Source organism: Babylonia areolata, chromosome 15, assembly GCF_041734735.1.
Source record: "Babylonia areolata isolate BAREFJ2019XMU chromosome 15, ASM4173473v1, whole genome shotgun sequence".
Taxonomy (NCBI): domain Eukaryota; kingdom Metazoa; phylum Mollusca; class Gastropoda; order Neogastropoda; family Buccinidae; genus Babylonia; species Babylonia areolata.
The window spans coordinates 35,631,872-35,652,532 of NC_134890.1; the positions used below are offsets into that span (position 1 = coordinate 35,631,872).

The window sequence follows — 20,661 nt, forward strand, 5'->3', positions numbered from 1 at the left end:
GTAATTCTGTCACGACCCCCCTAGGGAAGAGGTCAAGAACTATTTTAAAACCTAACGCCCAACCCAATTCACCCGACAACACAAACACAGAATACAGATATTTCTCGTCCACACAAAATTTATTCTCTTCCGCTCTGTCTATCCCACTCACGCAACCTTACTCACACAGCCTATACTTGCAATAAACAACAACAAAACAACCATATACTATAACTTCAACAACAAAAAACGAACAGAAGTCGTATACAAAACTACGGATTCTCCCAAATGTAATCGAAAGCAATTTTCCACACACACACTCAAGGAGAAGCAAATCACCCCAAAAACCAGGACTGGTACACAGATGCTTTAGTCTTTGGCGGGTTCAGGAAGTTTTCCTCTTAAGAGGAAAACAACAACAAAAAACAACAAAAAACTGACACACGGCCCAGACAAACTTCGGCGGGTTCGACCCAAGGCACAAGCCCCCGGTCAAAAGGCCTAGGTGCCAGGACTCGGCATACAATGCCAAGCAATGGACCAGGCTGCAAGTCAAAAGGCCCGGAACACAGGACACCAGTCACAGGGCAGGAAGGGGCGAAGACCCAGGACACCAGTCACAAGGCAGGAGGGGACGAACACCCAGGACACCAGTCACAGGGCAGGAAGGGGCGAAGACCCAGGACAGCAGTCACAGGGCAGGAGGGGACGAACACCCAGGACACCAGTCACAGGGCAGGAAGGGGCGAAGACCCAGGACAGCAGTCACAGGGCAGGAGGGGACGAACACCCAGGACACCAGTCACAGGGCAGAAAGGGGCGAAGACCCAGGACAGCAGTCAGAGGGCAGGAGGGGGCGAAGATCTGGGTCACCAGACGAAAGGCCCGGGACACACAGCACACAGCGAGAGCTGCCACAGGTGGCGTACACTAACGACCACCACAAAGACACGACGACGACGAAGACAGACGAAGAAACACAGAAGTGGCTCCCATGGAGAACAGCCGGTCCTCACTGCGTATGGTGCCTAGATGTCGGGGTAGCTACCCCACCAACAACAGGAACGACCCGTACACTACGGCAGTCGGGCTGCAAAAGCCCCGAATATTGTTGCTGCCCAACAATATTTCATATTCACTCAGGTGAGCGAGTAATATGCATGCACGTGGTTCGTGCGCAAATCAAGACTTCTACCCGAACTGAAGGATGGGAGAAGGAGGGAAAGTGAAAGAAGAGGGGGGAGAAAAACGAAGACGGGCCACACGCCCTAACTGTCGTCACAAGTTGTGACAATACCCCCCATTCAAGTTCAAACTTCACGTTTGGAACTTAAAGACACCGTCACAACGACTGACGGACAGACAGACACGTGACAACTCTCGCCTTGCACTTCCGCATTCCCGAACGTCTATTAGTGGTCAAGGACAGTTACAAAAACAAAACAGTTTGTCCAGACCAACGAAACAAGAGAAGAGAAATTTATACGAAAGCTATCTTAACTTTACAGCTAGTAAGGATACGCGGAAGCGTGTGCTTCCTAATTTAAGAGTAGAATATAGAGGTATGTGCAGAAGTCAAATGGGACTGCGCATACTCTTCTTTGATTAACACTGCCGAAATCACTTTTCGGGAAATGCCGATTCTTGCTCCGGCAGACGACTGAGATAGACGGCTCAAACATTTTCTTTTCCAGGGATAGCTTGCACTGTGAAGGAGAAAGGCTGGAGCTGCAGCGCCCACCGTGTCAGTCTGCCGCTGACCGTTTTTGCTCTATCCAGGTATTGCAGAGGGGCATGATCGGTCTGGACGACGAATGGTTTGCCGTACAGGTATGGCTCGAACTTTTGTATGCCCCACACGAGCGCCAAGCATTCTCTCTCGATCGTGGGATAGTTCCTCTCAGCAGCATTAAGCTTTTTGCTGGCACACGCCACTGGCTGTGGGCCCATCCCATGATCTTGAAGCAGTAGGGCCCCCAGTCCCACTGCTGAGGCATCTGTTCTCAGCACAAAGGGCTTGGACAGGTCTGGTAGGAGACAGACGGGCCGACTACAGAGAACTTGTTTTAGCTGCAGAAAAGCCCTCTCACAGCTCTCATCCCACTTCACGTGGCCAGGCTCCTTGCCCTTCGTTCTATCCGTTAACGGCAGGGCAATCTCTGCGAATTGTGGGACAAATCGTCTATAGTAGCCCACCAGGCCAAGGAAGCCTCTGAGCTGACGCTTAGTTTGTGGACGTGGAGCGTTATGAATTTTCTCCATTTTTTCATCGTCCGGCCATATCTTGCTGTCGCCAACGTGGTGACCAAGATAGTCCAGTTCCTTGTGTCCGAGATAGCACTTGGCTGGCCGAGCAGTGAGGCTGCACTCACGCAGGCGGTGAAACACTGCACGCAGGAGTGGCAAGTGACTGGCCTCGTCGACAGAGGCGATGATCATGTCATCCATGAAGTTGTCCACCTCTGGCAGGCCCAGAGGTAGAATCAACTTCCTCATCATGCGGGAAAACACTGCACCCGCTGTTTTCAGCCCAAATGGCATCACACGCCACTGGAAGTGACCTTGTGGGGTTGAGAATGCGGTCTTCGGACGGTCGGCTTCCTCCATTGGGATTTGCCAATAGCCTTTGGATAAGTCCAATTTGGAAAATACCCTTTTCCCCGCTAACTTGGCAAACAATGCCTCCACGTCTGGCATGGGTTCCGCGTCAAACGTGGTCACCTTGTTGACACGACGGAAGTCAACACAGAACCTCACCTTGCCATCCCTTTTCTTTACGAGTACAATTGGGGAAGAGTAAGGAGATGAGGAAGGTTCGATCACTCCCATCTTCAACATCTGATCGACTTCCTCTTGGATCACCTCACGCTGAGAGTATGGCAGTGGATACTGTTTGGTTCTGAGGGGTGTGTCAGAATTCAGTTGGAGTGAACAAGTCTCCAAGTTTGTACGACCTGGCAGATCGGTGAGTACGTCTCCAAACTCTCTCACAAGCTTGAGGACGGCCTCTTTCAGTGAAGGGTTGGTTGGGTCAACCACAACATCCTCAGGCCCCTCGGACGCCTCGAGGGGTATAAGAGGGATATCTCGCTCCACAGTACGAGTCTCCTCCCAGATCTCACCGTCATCGACCACTGCTATAGCTAGAGACATCTGGGGAATGCGTTCAACATACTGTTTTAGCAGGTTGGCATGATACAGTTTTTCTTTGGTACCAACCTGAACACAGTAGTCAGCCAGTCCTACACGTCGCAGGACAGTGTATGGACCTTGCCATTCCAACTCTAGTTTGTTGTGTTTGGAAGGACGGAGGAGCAGAACCCTGCTACCCTCAGCGAACTCTCGTCGCTTGGCCTTGGCATCAAAGTGCCTCTTGTATCTTCTGGCAGCCTTTTCGAGATTCTGCTGTGCCAGAGTGCATGACTCAGCTATCTTGTTACGCAGATCGACCACGTATTCAGCTGCTGTCTGAACCTCCGACCTCTCAGGATGAAGCCAGTGTTCCCTGAGGATTTGCATGGGACCGCGAACAGTCCTGCCATAGAGCAGCTCAAAGGGAGAGTAGCCCGTGCTCTCCTGTGGGACTTCCCTGTATGCGAATAGTAAAGCCGGGATCCATCTATCCCAGGCTCGAGGCCTTTCGTGTGACAGCCTGCGCAACATGGTTTTCAATGTCGCGTTGAAGCGCTCGACAAGGCCATTACACTGGGCATGGTAAGGAGTGGTGGTCAGGCCTCGGACAGACAGAAGGCGATAAACTTTTTGCACCACCTGACTGGTGAACTGTGTCCCTCGGTCAGTAAGGACCTCGGAAGGAATACCCATACGTGTCCACATGTTGAAGAGAGCCTCTGCCACAGACTCAGATGTAATATCTTTGAGCGGAACAGCCTCTGGGTATCTGGTCGCATAATCGACCATGGTCAGAATGTATCTGCAACCAGACTCGGAAGCAGGAGCTATTGGACCAACAATGTCCACTGCCACTCGGCTGAAGGGTTCAGTCATCAGAGGCATTTTAACTAAAGGCACTCTGGGAACCCGCCCTTTTGGTACAGTTTTTTGGCACCTGTCGCAGGAAAGAACGAAGCGTTTGATGTCCCCGCACATACCTGGCCAATAGAAATGAGGAAATATTCTCTGTTGCGTCCGCCTAAACCCCAAATGACCAGACATTGGAGCCTCATGGCCCAGGCGTAGCACTGTGGAACGCAAAGGCTTCGGTACACAGATCTGGGTCGCCTGGCCTCTGTGATCTTTAAACTGCCGCAGCAGCACCCCATGCTTTTTAAAATAAGAGACCTCGCCTGAAGGGGTTTTCTGTAAAAGGCCTGAACCAGCCCTATCACGTGCCTGATGAAAATCAGGATCGTCATTTTGCTGGTGCTGTAAGTCCTCCCGTGACACATGGATCTGAATATCCTTGACGGGCAGGGGAGGCAAGGGTTTGGCATTTGCTGCAGCCTGGGCTCTAGTTTGAACGGCGCCCACAAGGCTGGGATCAGCATAGACGGGCACGACCATTGAAGAGCCGTCCCCTCTCCAAGCACAATTCCCAATGAGAACCTCCTCAACAGGAGACTCCATGACAGCCACGTCCAAAACACCCTGTATGAACGGGGACTGAAAGTCCACCCTGGCGATGGGCAGAACTGAGGAGCACCTTGACTCTGCCAACACCACGCGAACTGTGGCCCCAGTAAAACAGTCAGGTCTTACGAGTCGCCTGGCTACAACAATCAACTGGGCTCCCGTGTCGCGTAAAGCTTGCACTGTGTGGCCGTTGACAGAAACCTCGCAGCGAGGCGAGTACTGTTTAGAAGCACAAGACGTGCAAAGCGTCGGGGTCATTGCATTAACACCCTGTGCAGGTGAGACATGAGCAATGAGTGAGACCCTCTTGGGTTGCCGGCACTCTTTGGCCAAGTGACCTGGCTTCCCGCAGTTGAAGCAGGCAGGTATTCTTTTAAAGTCTCTTCCCTTTACGTTGTTTAGAGCTGAATCCCCTGACCCATGTGGAGGTCCTTTTTTCTCCGCGCCCAGATTGAAACTGCGGTTGGAAACCCTACTACCTTTTTTGGAAACTCGAAATTCAGCTTCCGCCATGCGACCTGCTCTCCGAGCATTGACAATTTTAGTTGTGATATGGGCAACGTCCTCAACTCTATTGGGTTCCTCACGCCGAACTTCAGTGACGAGATCGGGATTGAGTGTGGTCAAGAACTGCTCCTGAAGGACCAGATCTTTAATGTCCTCTGCCTCAGATTCATCCCGTCCAGCGGCCACACACCACCGGGAGAAACAAACCTTCAGCCTGCCCAGAAACTGATCAAACGTCTCTTCCGCTAATTTCCGCATTGAACGGAACCGTTTGCGGTAGGAATCTGCATCCAGACGGAATTCGTAAAGCAGAGCCGCTTTTAAGATGTCATAATCGTGTAGTTGTTCTGGTTGTAACCGTAGGCAGGCGTCTCTCGCCCGACCCTGCAAAAGGGCCACCAGGCGGGCTGCCCAGGAGCTACGCTTCCACTTATTTAATCCCGCCACTCTCTCAAAGTGGTTAAGGAAGCTATCAAAATCGTCTTTCTCATCATACGGCACAAGCGGAAACTGATGAGCCGTGTGAGCTTCTAGCTCTTCCTGGCGCAGTTCCATTTTCCTCTCGAATCTACGTCTTTCCTCCTCATCTTTTTTCTTCCTATACTCTTCTTCTTTTCTATCCTTCCATTGTCTGTACCTTCTCTCTTCCTCCCTAGCCTGACGCTCTTCCTCCCTAGCCTGACGCTCTTCCTCCCTGGCTACTGCATCAACCACAAACCGGGCCAACGCCTCTCCAGACAAACCTAAGTCAGTGCCCAACACCCTGAACTTTGAGTACATGTCCTGAGAAGGTACGGCATTAGACTCATTCTTCAAGCCTTCATCGAAAGCACCTTCAGGATTAGCCTCCTTCAGGTGGCCCTGAATCCATCCGGACAATTCAGTCTTTTTTTCAGCACTCAGAGAAGGTGTACTGCCTTCTGCCCTGACCCCCCGTGACCCCGAACTAGGAGTAGAGGCCGCAGAAGTTTTTCGTGTTACAGGCATGTTTTCTTAATTCACAATGTGCAACAACTACACAAAACTTGAATTAAGATTAAGTCTCTAAGTCACTAACTCCAGGTCCCCACTTCACTCAACCGTCCAACAGTAAGAACCTAACAATCTAACAACCTTAATCACCCCCACAAAAGCTAACCAAAACGAAATGCCTGCAACAGAAAACGTAGACGAACAAGACGATCACACCCTACCCCCCAACCCGTGTTACATTCCCTAGAACTTGTTACCCCGCATCTCCACCATTGTCACGACCCCCCTAGGTCGAGAACTATTTTAAAACCTAACGCCCAACCCAATTCACCCGACAACACAAACACAGAATACAGATATTTCTCGTCCACACAAAATTTATTCTCTTCCGCTCTGTCTATCCCACTCACGCAACCTTACTCACACAGCCTATACTTGCAATAAACAACAACAAAACAACCATATACTATAACTTCAACAACAAAAAACGAACAGAAGTCGTATACAAAACTACGGATTCTCCCAAATGTAATCGAAAGCAATTTTCCACACACACACTCAAGGAGAAGCAAATCACCCCAAAAACCAGGACTGGTACACAGATGCTTTAGTCTTTGGCGGGTTCAGGAAGTTTTCCTCTTAAGAGGAAAACAACAACAAAAAACAACAAAAAACTGACACACGGCCCAGACAAACTTCGGCGGGTTCGACCCAAGGCACAAGCCCCCGGTCAAAAGGCCTAGGTGCCAGGACTCGGCATACAATGCCAAGCAATGGACCAGGCTGCAAGTCAAAAGGCCCGGAACACAGGACACCAGTCACAGGGCAGGAAGGGGCGAAGACCCAGGACAGCAGTCACAGGGCAGGAGGGGACGAACGCCCAGGACACCAGTCACAGGGCAGGAAGGGGCGAAGACCCAGGACAGCAGTCACAGGGCAGGAGGGGACGAACACCCAGGACACCAGTCACAGGGCAGGAAGGGGCGAAGACCCAGGACAGCAGTCACAGGGCAGGAGGGGACGAACACCCAGGACACCAGTCACAGGGCAGAAAGGGGTGAAGACCCAGGACAGCAGTCAGAGGGCAGGAGGGGGCGAAGATCTGGGTCACCAGACGAAAGGCCCGGGACACACAGCACACAGCGAGAGCTGCCACAGGTGGCGTACACTAACGACCACCACAAAGACACGACGACGACGAAGACAGACGAAGAAACACAGAAGTGGCTCCCATGGAGAACAGCCGGTCCTCACTTCGTATGGTGCCTAGATGTCGGGGTAGCTACCCCACCAACAACAGGAACGACCCGTACACTACGGCAGTCAGGCTGCAAAAGCCCCGAATATTGTTGCTGCCCAACAATATTTCATATTCGCTCAGGTGAGCGAGTAATATGCATGCACGTGGTTCGTGCGCAAATCAAGACTTCTACCCGAACTGAAGGATGGGAGAAGGAGGGAAAGTGAAAGAAGAGGGGGGAGAAAAACGAAGACGGGCCACACGCCCTAACTGTCGTCACAAGTTGTGACAAATTCCAACGGATGAAGTAATTCCAACGGGTGCAGTTATCCATCGGATGAAGTAATTCCAACGGGTGCAGTTATCCATCGGATGAAGTAATTCCAACGGGTGAAGTAATTCCAACGGATGAAGTAATTCCAACGGGTGCAGTTATCCATCGGATGAAGTAATTCCAACGGGTGCAGTTATCCAACGGGTGAAGTTATCCATCGGATGAAGTAATTCCAATGGGTGCAGTTATCCATTGGATGAAGTAATTCCAATGGGTGCGGTTATCCATCGGATGAAGTAATTCCAACGGATGAAGTAATTCCAACAGATGAAGTAATTCCAACGGGTGCAGTTATCCATCGGATGAAGTAATTCCAATGGGTGCAGTTATCCATCGGATGAAGTAATTCCTACGGATGAAGTAATTCCAACGGGTGCAGTTATCCATCGGATGAAGTAATTCCAACGGGTGCAGTTATCCATCCGGTGAAGTAATTCCAACGGGTGAAGTAATTCCAACGGATGAAGTAATTCCAACGGGTGCAGTTATCCATCGGATGAAGTAATTCCAACGGGTGCAGTTATCCATCGGATGAAGTAATTCCAACGGGTGCAGTTATCCAACGGGTGAAGTTATCCATCGGATGAAGTAATTCCAATGGGTGCAGTTATCCATCGGATGAAGTAATTCCAATGGGTGCAGTTAACCTTCGGATGAAGTAATTCCAACGGGTGCAGTTATCCAACGGGTGAAGTTATCCATCGGATGAAGTAATTCCAACGGGTGCAGTTATCCAACGGGTGCAGTTATCCATCGGATGATGTAATTCCGACGGATGAAGTAATTCCAACGGGTGCAGTTATCCAACGGGTGAAGTTATCCATCGGATGATGTAATTCCGACGGATGGAGTAATTCCAGCGAGTGAAGTAATTCCAACAGCAGGAACAGATTTTATATTACAAAACGCACTTTGCTGACAGTATGGTACAAAATGCACTATGCTGACAGTATGGTACAAAATGCACTTTGCTGACAGTATGGTACAATATGCACTTTTCTGACAGTATGGTACAAAATGCACTTTGCTGACAGTGTTGTACAAAATGCACTATGCTGACAGTATGGTACAAAATGCACTTTGCTGACAGTATGGTACAATATGCACTTTTCTGACAGTATGGTACAAAATGCACTTTGCTGACAGTGTGGTACAAAATGCACTTTGCTGACAGTGTGGTACAAAATGCACTTTGCTGACGGTATGGTGGCCACGGAGGACAATTCTTTTCTGCATTCCCAATGCTGCACCGTTTGGGTCACTTTGTATGAGTGGGAATTGTGTTTTTATGAAAATTTACTGTAATGTGCTCTTTCTTTTTCACTTTCGCCTGATCTGTCTACATTAACTCATTGTGTATCTGCCTCATGCAGTCTGCAGTATCAATAATCAATAAGGCCATTGACTGTTTTAGCCAGTCCAGTGGTCTGTGTTGAGTTTTGTGTCTTTGTTTTGAGATGGTCTTTAGGCTGACATCAGGGGGAATTTTGTGTTTTAGTTATTTCAATGATGCCACTGTCGTGTGGTCCGTATTCCATATGATGGAAAAAAGAGTAACCTGCCCTTGCGCCCACTGGCCACTTTACTGTGTCGGTAGTGTGTGGCTGATTATTTTCCTTACTCTGTGTAGGTAGTGTGTGGCTGATTATATTCCTTACTCTGTGTAGGTAGTGTGTGGCTGATTATTTTTCTTACTATGTGTACGTAGTGTGTGGCAGATTATTTTCTTACTCTGTGTAGGTAGTGTGTGGCTGATTATATTCCTTACTCTGTGTAGGTAGTGTGTGGCTGATTATTTTCTTACTATGTGTAGGTAGTGTGTGGCTGATTATATTCCTTACTCTGTGTAGGTAGTATGTGGCTGATTATATTCCTTACTCTGTGTAGGTAGTGTGTGGCTGAGTATTTTTCTTACTATGTGTACGTAGTGTGTGGCAGATTATTTTCTTACTATGTGTAGGTAGTGTGTGGCTGATTATTTTCTTACTATGTGTAGGTAGTGTGTGGTTGATTATTTTCCTTACTCTGTGTAGGTAGTGTGTGGCTGGTTATACTCCTTACTCTGTAGGTAGTGTGTGGCTGATTATATTCCTTACTCTGTGTAGGTAGTGTGTGGCTGATTATATTCCTTACTCTGTGTAGGTAGTGTGTGGCTGATTATTTTCTTTACTCTTGGTAGGTAGTGTGTGGCTGATTATTTTTCTTTGTGTAGGTAGTGTGTGGCTGATTATTTTCCCTACTCTTGGTAGGTAGTATGTGGCTGATTATTTTCCTTACTATGTGTAGGTAGTGTGTGGTTGATTATTTTCCTTACCATGTGTAAGTAGTGTGTGGCTGATTATTTTCCTTACTATGTGTAGGTAGTGTGTGGCTGATTATATTCCTTACTCTGTGTAGGTAGTATGTGGTTGATTATTTTCCTTACTCTTGGTAGGTAGTGTGTGGCTGATTATTTTCCTTACTCTTGGTAGGTAGTGTGTGGCTTATTATTTTCCTTACTCTGGGTAGGTAGTGTGTGGCTGAATTTCCTTACTCTTGGTAGGTAGTGTGTGGCTGAATTTCCTTACTCTTGGTAGGTAGTGTGTGGCTGATTATTTTCCATACTCTTGGTAGGTAGTGTGTGGCTGATTATATTCCTTACTCTGTGTAGGTAGTGTGTGGCTGATTATATTCCTTACTCTGTGTAGGTAGTGTGTGGCTGATTATTTTCCTTACTCTTGGTAGATATTGTGTGGCTGGTTATACTTCTTACTCTTGGTAGATAGTGTGTGGCTGATTATATTCCTTACTCTGTGTAGGTAGTGTGTGGCTGATTATTTTCCTTACTCTTGGTAGATAGTGTGTGGCTGATTATATTCCTTACTCTGTGTAGGTAGTGTGCGGCTGATTATTTTCCTTACTCTTGGTAGATAGTGTGTGGCTGATTATATTCCTTACTCTTGGTAGTTAGTGTGTCACTGATTATTTTCCTTACTTTGGGTAGGTAGTGTGTGGCTGATTATTTTCCTTATTCTGTGTAGGTGGCATGTGGATGATCATTCTCAAAACTTTGGGTATAAAGTGTGTGACTGATAATTCTCACTGATCATTCTCACACACACCAACAGATAAGCCTGCCTGCCTACTATCCGTTGGTCAGACAGGTGACTCCATCGATCATTCGCAACATTCTGGGTTGGTAGTGTGTGACTTAATGTTCTCCTGACTTGATGGTAAATGTGTGACTGGTCACTCTTCAAACCCTGGGTAACTAGTTAACGTGTGACAATTCACTCTTAACACCCTGGGTAGGCAGATAATTCTCCTTACACTCCTTAGGTAGTCTGTAGCTGATTAGTCTATTCAGACTGGATAGGTAGTGTGTGGCTTATTATTCTCAGTATCCCTATGTTGTGTAAAGACTTTCCAGCTGCATTGTGGTTTTGTCTGCTCGTGCAGGTCACGTGAAGGTGTTATACGCGGGTCTGGCTGGAAACGTGGCGCGCTTCCTGTACATCTCGTGGTTGCGAGATCCTTACTGGGTGCTGCCGTTTGAGTTCATGCAAGGTGTGTTACTTTCTCATTCTCCTTTCTGTTTTTGATGATCACTTTTCTCTTTGACTGTCTGCCTCTGCCCCCTCCCTCCACCTCTCTCTCTCTCTCTCTCTCTCTCTCTCTCTCTCTCTCCCTGTCTGCCACTCTTCCTCTCTCTCATTCTCACTCCCAGAAACAATTAAACAACACCATTGCCCTACCATCATTAAAAAAAACATTGCCTGTCCCACGTTATGCCATAACGTGTAATGTAAATCGTTCATTTTAATGATACTGTTTGTCAAAAATATATGGTTGACTGATAACCTCCCTCACCCTCCATCCCCCACTCTTTGTCTCCAGGACTGACTGACTCTTCACACTGACGTTATCTCCAGAACTGACTCTTCACAATGACGTTGTCTCCAGGACTTACTGACTCTTCACAATGACGTTGTCTCCAGGACTTACTGACTCTTCACAATGACGTTGTCTCCAGGACTTACTGACTCTTCACAATGACGTTGTCTCCAGGACTTACTGACTCTTAACAATGACGTTATCTCCAGCACTGACTCTTCACAATGACGTTGTCTCCAGGACTGACTCTTCACAATGACGTTGTCTCCAGGACTTACTGACTCTTCACAATGACGTTGTCTCCAGGACTTACTGACTCTTAACAATGACGTTGTCTCCAGGACTTACTGACTCTTAACAATGACGTTATCTCCAGCACTGACTCTTCACAATGACGTTGTCTCCAGGACTTACTGACTCTTCACACTGACGTTATCTCCAGAACTGACTCTTCACAATGACGTTGTCTCCAGGACTTACTGACTCTTCACAATGACGTTGTCTCCAGGACTTACTGACTCTTCACAATGACGTTATCTCCAGCACTGACTCTTCACAATGACGTTGTCTCCAGGACTTACTGACTCTTCACAATGACGTTGTCTCCAGGACATACTGACTCTTCACAATGACGTTGTCTCCAGGACTTGCTGACTCTTCACAATGACGTTATCTCCAGGTCTGACTTTTCACACTGACGTTGTCTCCAGGACTTACTGACTCTTCACAATGACGTTGTCTCCAGGACATACTGACTCTTCACAATGACGTTATCTCCAGCACTGACTCTTCACAATGACGTTGTCTCCAGGACTTACTGACTCTTCACAATGACGTTGTCTCCAGGACTTACTGACTCTTCACAATGACGTTGTCTCCAGGACATACTGACTCTTCACAATGACGTTGTCTTCAGGACATACTGACTCTTCACAATGACGTTGTCTCCAGGACTTACTGACTCTTGACAATGACGTTGTCTCCAGGACTTACTGACTCTTCACAATGACGTTGTCTCCAGGACTTGCTGACTCCTCACAATGACGTTATCTCCAGGTCTGACTTTTCACACTGATGTCTCCAGGTTTGACTGACTCTTCACACTGACTTTATCTCCAAGACTGACTCACCCTTCACACTGACGTTGTCTCCATGACTGATTTTTCACACTGACGTTGTCTCCAGGACTGACTCATAACACTAACGTTGTTTCCAGCACTGACTGACTCTTAACACTGACGTTGTTTCCAGCACTGACTGACTCTTAACACTGACGTTCTCCAGAACTGACTCATCACACTGACGTTGTCTCCAAGACTGATTCTTAACACTGACTTTGTCACCAGGACTAACTGTACACACTGACGTTGTCTCCAAGACTGATTCTTCACACTGACGTTGTCTCCAAGACTGATTCTTCACACTGACGTTGTCTCCAGCACTGACTCTACACACTGACGTTGTCTCCAAGACTGATTCTTCACACTCACGTTGTCTCCAGCACTGACTGACCCTTCACACTGACGTTGTCTCCAGGACTGAATCTTCACACTGACGTTGTCTCCAGAACTGACTCTTCACACTGACGTTGTCTCCAGGACTGACCCTTCACACTGACTTTGTCTCCAGCACTGACTACCTATTTACACTGACGTTGTCTCTAGCACTGACTCTTCTACTGATGTTGTACAGGACTGACTCTTCACACTGATGTTGTCTCCAGGACCGACTCACTCTTCACACTGACGTTTTCTCCAGGACTGACTCACTCTTCACACTGACGTTTTCTCCAGGACTGACTCACTCTTCACACTGACGTTTTCTCCAGGACTGACTCACTCTTCACACTGACGTTTTCTCCAGGACTGACTCACTCTTCACACTGATGTTGTCTCCAGGACTGACTGACTCTTCACACTGACGTTGTCTCCAGGACTGACTGACTCTTCACACTGACAGTATCTCCAGGACTGACTCACTCTTCACACTGACCTTGTCTCCAGGTCTGACTCTTCACACTGACAGTATCTCCAGGACTGACTCTTCACACTGACAGTATCTCCAGGACTGACTCACTCTTCACACTGACGTTGTCTCCAGGTCTGACTCTTCACACTGACAGTATCTCCAGGACTGACTCTTCACACTGACAGTATCTCCAGGACTGACTCACTCTTCACACTGACGTTGTCTCCAGGTCTGACTCTTCACACTGATGTTGTCTCCAGGTCTGACTCTTCACATTGCATTGACGTTTTCTCCAGGACTGACTCTTTACACTGATGTCTCCAGGACTGACTCACGCGGCAGTGTGGGCGGCTTGTTGTGCCTACATCACGCACGCCATTCCCGGGGAGCTCAAGTCGTCAGCACAGGGCATCCTGCAGGCGCTGCACCACGGTCTGGGCAGAGGATGTGGAGCTGTGTTCGGTGGTCTGCTTGTCTACAGCTATGGTAGGGGGGTGGGGATTGGGGGGTCGGGAGGGCGGTGGGGGGGTCTGTTTACAGCTATAAGGGAGGCCTATCGTCTACAGCTATGGTAAAGTGGTTGGTCGTCATTTACAGCTATGGTAAAGAGAGGTCTGTCGTCTACAACTATGGAAGGGTGGGGTGGGTATCTGTTGTCTATAACTATGGTAAGATGTGGTGGGTTTCTGTTGTCTACAAGTATGGAAAGGTGGGGTGGGGTTCTGTTGTCTATAACTTTGGTAAGGTGGCATGTGATTCTGTCGTCTACTGCTATGGTAATCTTTGGGGTCTGACATGTACAGCTATGGAAAGGTGGTAGGGGGTGGGTTCTGTTGTCTAAAGCTATGGTAATTTGGGAGTGTTGATGTTGTCAACAGCTATGGTAAGGTGGGAGTGTTGATGTTGTCAACAGCTATGGTAATTTGGGAGTGTTGATGTTGTCAACAGCTATGGTAAGGTGGGGGTCTGTCGTCAACGGGATGGGGTCTGTCGTCTTCAGCTATAATGATAATGATAATAATAATAATATAACAATACAGCAATGGTGAAGTGAGGGGGTGTCTGTCGTCTACATTCATGGTAAGGTGGGGGAGGGTGTGTATTGTCTACAGCTATGGTAATCTGTGTGTGTAGGGGTGGAGTCTGTTGTCTACAGCTATGGTAAGGTGGGGAGGGGTTGTTCTCCACAGCTATGGTAAGTTGGTGGGGGTGTTTACAGCTATGGTAAGGTGGGACGGAGGGGGGGGGTTCTCCACAGCTATGGTAAATTGGTGGGGGTGTTTACAGCTATGGTAAGGTGGGACGGAGGGGGGGGGGGGTTCTCCACAGCTATGGTAAGTTGGTGGGGGTGTTTACAGCTATGGTAAGGTGGGACGGAGGGGGGGGGATGTTCTCCACAGCTATGGTAAATTGGTGGGGGTGAGTTGCCGTCTACATCTGTGGTAAGATGAGGGGCTGACTTTGTTTACAGCTATGGTAAGGTCTGCTTGTCTACAGCAATGGTAAGATGATGGGAGTCTATCATATACAGCTATTGTAAGATGGGGGTCTATTGTCTACATCTATGGTGAGGTGTGTAGCGGGAGGGGCAGATGGCTGTCGTCTACATCTATGGTGAGGTGTGTAGGGGAGGGGGGATGTCTGTCATCTACATTTATGGTGAGGTGTGTAGGGGGGGGGGATGTCTGTCGTCTACATCTATGGTGAGGTGTGTAGGGGGGGGGGGATGTCTGTCGTCTACATCTATGGTGAGGTGTGTAGGGGGGCATGTCTGTCGTCTATATGGTGAGGTGTGTAGGGCATGTCTGTCGTCTACATCTATGGTGAGGTGTGTAGGGGGGCATGTCTGTCGTCTACATCTATGGTGAGATGTGTAGGGGGGGATGTCTGTTGTCTACATCTATGGTGAGATGTGTAGGGGGGGATGTCTGTCGTCTACATCTATGGTGAGGTGTGTAGGGGGGCATGTCTGTCGTCTACATCTATGGTGAGATGTGTAGGGGGGGATGTCTGTCGTCTACATCTATGGTGAGGTGTGTAGGGGGGGGGGGGATGTCTGTCGTCTACATCTATGGTGAGGTGTGTAGGGGGGGCGATGTCTGTCGTCTACATCTATGGTGAGGTGTGTAGGGGGGCATGTCTGTCGTCTATATGGTGAGGTGTGTAGGGGGGCATGTCTGTCGTCTACATCTATGGTGAGGTGTGTAGGGGGGCATGTCTGTCGTCTACATCTATGGTGAGGTGTGTAGGGGGAGGATGTCTGTCGTCTACATCTATGGTGAGGTGTGTAGGGGGGGGGGGAAGGATGTCTGTCGTCTACATCTATGGTGAGGTGTGTAGGGGGAGGATGTCTGTCGTCTACATCTATGGTGAGGTGTGTAGGGGGGGGGGGAGGATGTCTGTCGTCTACATCTATGGTGAGGTGTGTGTGTGGGGGATGTCTGTCGTCTACATCTATGGTGAGGTGTGTAGGCGGGGGGATGTATGTCGTCTACATCTATGGTGAGGTGTGTAGGGGGGGGGGGGCGATGTCTGTCGTCTACATCTATGGTGAGGTGTGTAGGGGGGGGGATGTCTGTCGTCTACATCTATGGTGAGGTGTGTAGGGGGGCATGTCTGTCGTCTATATGGTGAGGTGTGTAGGGGGGGGGGGAGGATGTCTGTCGTCTACATCTATGGTGAGGTGTGTGTGGGGGGGATGTCTGTCGTCTACATCTATGGTGAGGTGTGTGTGGGGGGGATGTCTGTCGTCTACATCTATGGTGAGGTGTGTAGGCGGGGGGATGTATGTTGTCTACATCTATGGTGAGGTGTGTAGGGGGGGGGGGGGCGATGTCTGTCGTCTACATCTATGGTGAGGTGTGTAGGGGGGGATGTCTGTTGTCTACATCTATGGTGAGGTGTGTAGGGGGGGGGAGGATGTCTGTCGTCTACATCTATGGTGAGGTGTGTAGGGGGGGGGGGGGCGATGTCTGTCGTCTACATCTATGGTGAGGTGTGTAGGGGGGGCATGTCTGTCGTCTACATCTATGGTGAGGTGTGTAGGGGGGGCGATGTCTGTCGTCTACATCTATGATGTGTGTAGGGGGGGGGCGATGTCTGTCGTCTACATCTATGGTGAGGTGTGTAGGGGGGCATGTCTGTCGTCTACATCTATGGTGAGGTGTGTAGGGGGGGATGTCTGTCGTCTACATCTATGGTGAGGTGTGTAGGGGGGGATGTCTGTTGTCTACATCTATGATGTGTGTAGGGGGGAGGGGGATGTCTGTCTACATCTATGTTGAGGTGTGTAGGGGGGAGGGGGATGTCTGTCGTCTACATCTATGGTGAGGTGTGTAGGGGGGGATGTCTGTCGTCTACATCTATGGTGAGGTGTGTAGGGGGGGCGATGTCTGTCGTCTACATCTATGGTGAGGTGTGTAGGGGGGGATGTCCGTTGTCTACATCTATGGTGAGGTGTGTAGGGGGGAGGGGGATGTCTGTCGTCTACATCTATGATGTGTGTAAGGGGGAGGGGGATGTCTGTCTACATCTATGGTGAGTTGTTTTGGGGGAGGATGTCTGTCGTCTACATCTATGGTGAGGTGTGTCGGGGGGAGGGGCATGTCTGTCGTCTACATCTATGGTGAGTTGTTTAGGGGGAGGATGTCGGTCGCCTACATCTATGGTGAGGTGGGGTGGTGGTGGCGTATTTCATCTATATCTAAGGTGAGGTGTGTAGGGGGGGATGTCTGTCGTCTGCATCAATGTTTAGGCAGAGTTGGATGTTTTGTCGTCTACAGGTATGGTAAAGTGGGGGGTGGGGGTGTATTGTGGTGTGCTGTGGTTTATTGTATTGTATTGTATTGTTGTGTTGTGGTATGGTGTGGTGTGCTGTTCTGTGTGGTGTGGTGTTCTGTGTGGTGTGGTGTGCTGTTCTGTGTGGTGTGCTGTTCTGTGTGGTGTGCTGTGCTGTTCTGTGTGGTGTGCTGTTCTGTGTGGTGTGGTGTGGTGTGTGGTGTGGTGTGCTGTTCTGTGTGGTGTGCTGTGCTGTTCTGTGTGGTGTGCTGTTCTGTGTGGTGTGGTGTGCTGTTCTGTGTGGTGTGCTGTGCTGTTCTGTGTGGTGTGCTGTTCTGTGTGGTGTGCTGTGCTGTGCTGTGTGGTGTGGTGTGCTGTTCTGTGTGGTGTGCTGTGCTGTTCTGTGTGGTGTGCTGTTCTGTGTGGTGTGGTGTGCTGTGTGGTGTGCTGTGCTGTGTGGTGTGCTGTGCTGTTCTGTGTGGTGTGGTGTGGGGTGTGGTGTGGTGTGCTGTTCTGTGTGGTGTGCTGTTCTGTGTGTTATGCTGTTCTGTGTGGTGTGGTGTGCTGTGCTGTGCTGTGCTGTGTGGTGTGCTGTGTGGTGTGGTGTGCTGTGTGGTGTGGTGTGCTATTCTGTGTGCTGTGCTGTTCTGTGTGGTATGCTGTTCTGTGTGGTGTGGTGTGCTGTGCTGTGCTGTGTGGTGTGCTGTGTGGTGTGGTGTGCTGTGTGGTGTGGTGTGCTGTTCTGTGTGCTGTGCTGTTCTGTGTGCTGTTCTGTGTGCTGTGGTGTGCTGTTCTCTGTGCTGTGCTGTGCTGTTCTGTGTGTTGTGCTGTGCTGTGCTGTGCTGTGCTGTGTGGTGTGCTGTTCTGTGTGCTGTGCTGTGCTGTGTGGTGTGCTGTGCTGTTCTGTGTGGTGTGCTGTTCTGTTCTGTGTGGTGTGCTGTGCTGTGTGCTGTTCTGTTCTGTGTGCTGTGCTGTGGTGTGCTGTTCTGTGTGGTGTGCTGTTCTGTGTGTTGTGCTGTTCTGTGTGTTGTGGTGTGCTGTGTGCTGTGCTGTTCTGTGTGTTGTGGTGTGCTGTGTGCTGTGCTGTTCTGTGTGTTGTGGTGTGCTGTGTGCTGTGCTGTGCTGTGCTGTGCTGTTCTGTGTGGTGTGCTGTTCTGTGTGCTGTGCTGTGCTGTGTGCTGTGCTGTGCTGTGTGCTGTGCTGTGCTGTGTGCTGTGCTGTTCTGTGTGGTGTGCTGTTCTGTGTGGTGTGCTGTGCTGTGTGCTGTGCTGTGCTGTGCTGTGTGGTGTGGTGTGCTGTTCTGTGTGGTGTGCTGTGGTGTGTGGTGTGCTGTGCTGTGCTGTGTGGTGTGGTGTGCTGTGGTGTGCTGTTCTGTGTGGTGTGGTGTGGTGTGGTGTGCTGTTCTGTGTGCTGTGGTGTGGTGTGGTGTGGTGTGCTGTGTGGTGTGGTGTGCTGTGGTGTGCTGTTCTGTGTGCTTTGGTGTGGTGTGGTGTGGTGTGCTGTTCTGTGTGGTGTGGTGTGGTGTGGTGTGCTGTTCTGTGTGGTGTGCTGGGCTGTTCTGTGTGGTGTGCTGTGCTGTGCTGTGTGCTGTGGTGTGCTGTGGTGTGTGCTGTGGTGTGCTGTGGTGTGTGCTGTGGTGTGCTGTGGTGTGTTCTGGTGTATTGTATTGTTGTGTTGTGTTGTGGTATGGTGTGCTGTGCTGTGCTGTGCTGTTCTGTGTGGTGTGCTGTGGTGTGTGGTGTGCTGTGGTGTGTGGTGTGCTGTGCGGTGTGGTATGGTGTGGTGTGCTCTGCTGTGCTGTGCTGTGCTGTGCTGTTCTGTGTGCTGTACTGTTCTGTGTGCTGTGGTGTGGTGTGGTGTGCTGTTCTGTGTGGTGTGGTGTGCTGTGGTGTGCTGTGGTGTGCTGAGGTATGGTGTGGTGTGCTGTTCTGTGTGGTGTGGTGTGCTGTGGTATGGTGTGGTGTGCTGTTCTGTGTGGTGAGCTGTGCTGTTCTGTGTGGTGTGCTGTTCTGTGTGATGTGGTGTGGTGTGCTGTGTGGTGTGCTGTGTGCTGTGCTGTGCTGTGCTGTGCTGTTCTGTGTGCTGTGCTGTTCTGTGTGGTGTGCTGTGCTGTTCTGTGTGGTGTGCTGTTCTCTGTGGTGTGCTGTGCTGTTCTGTCTGGTGTGGTGTGCTGTGGTGTGCTGTGCTGTGCTGTGCTGTTCTGTGTGGTGTGGTGTGCTGTGGTGTGCTGTGCTGTGCTGTGCTGTTCTGTGTGGTGTGGTGTGGTGTGCTGTGCTGTGCGGTGTGGTGTGCTGTTCTGTTCTGTGTGGTGTGGTGTGCTGTGTGGTGTGGTGTGCTGTGTGGTGTGGTGTGCTGTGCTGTTCTGTGTGGTGTGCTGTGCTGTGTGCTGTGCTGTTCTGTGTGGTCTGCTGTTCTGTGTGGTGTGCTGTGCTGTTCTGTGTGGTGTGGTGTGGGGTGTGGTGTGGTGTGCTGTTCTGTGTGGTGTGCTGTGCTGTGCTGTGTGGTGTGCTGTTCTGTGTGGTGTGGTGTGCTGTTCTGTGTGGTGTGGTGTGCTGTGGTGTGCTGTGCTGTTCTGTGTGTGGTGTGGTGTGGTGTGGTGTGCTGTGCGGTGTGGTGTGCTGTGTGGTGTGGTGTGCTGTGTGGTGTGGTGTGCTGTGCTGTTCTGTGTGGTGTGCTGTGCTGTGTGCTGTGCTGTTCTGTGTGGTCTGCTGTTCTGTGTGGTGTGCTGTGCTGTTCTGTGTGGTGTGGTGTGGGGTGTGGTGTGGTGTGCTGTGTGGTGTGGTGTGCTGTGTGGTGTGCTGTGCTGTGCTGTGGTGTGGTGTGGGGTGTGGTGTGGTGTGCTGTGTGGTGTGGTGTGCTGTGTGGTGTGGTGTGCTGTGCTGTTCTGTGTGGTGTGGTGTGCTGTGTGCTGTGCTGTGCTGTTCTGTGTGGTGTGCTGTTCTGTGTGGTGTGCTGTTCTGTGTGGTGTGCTGTGCTGTTCTGTGTGGTGTGCTGTTCTGTGTGGTGTGCTGTTCTGTGTGGTGTGCTGTGCTGTGTGGTGTGCTGTGCTGTTCTGTGTGGTGTGGTGTGGGGTGTGGTGTGGTGTGGTGTGGTGTGTGGTGTGGTGTGCTGTTCTGTGTGCTGTTCTGTGTGATGTGCTCTGGTGTGTGGTTTGGTGTGGTGTGCTGTGTGGTGTGGTGTGCTGTTCTGTGTGTTGTGGTGTGTTGTGGTGTGGTGTGCTGTGTGGTGTGGTGTGCTGTTCTGTGTGCTTTGGTGTGGTGTGCTGTGGTGTGCTGTTCTGTGTGGTGTGGTGTGGTGTGCTGTGCTGTGCTGTGCTGTGTGGTGTGGTGTGCTGTGCTGTTCTGTGTGGTGTGCTGGGCTGTTCTGTGTGGTGTGCTGTGCTGTGTGGTGTGGTGTGCTGTGGTGTGTGCTGTGGTGT

General features: G+C 50.1%; 1 protein-coding gene across 1 annotated transcript in view; it reads left to right on the forward strand.

Moving 5' to 3' along the window:
- The window catches only part of LOC143290612 (major facilitator superfamily domain-containing protein 6-like), a 91,653-nt gene that overhangs the window by 57,147 nt on the left and 13,845 nt on the right, over positions 1 to 20,661 (forward strand). Inside the window, exons 8-9 of the mRNA XM_076600213.1 lie at positions 11,064 to 11,171; positions 13,791 to 13,952. Of these exons, the coding sequence (XP_076456328.1) occupies positions 11,064 to 11,171; positions 13,791 to 13,952 (270 nt within the window). The remainder of the gene's footprint in view (positions 1 to 11,063; positions 11,172 to 13,790; positions 13,953 to 20,661) is intronic.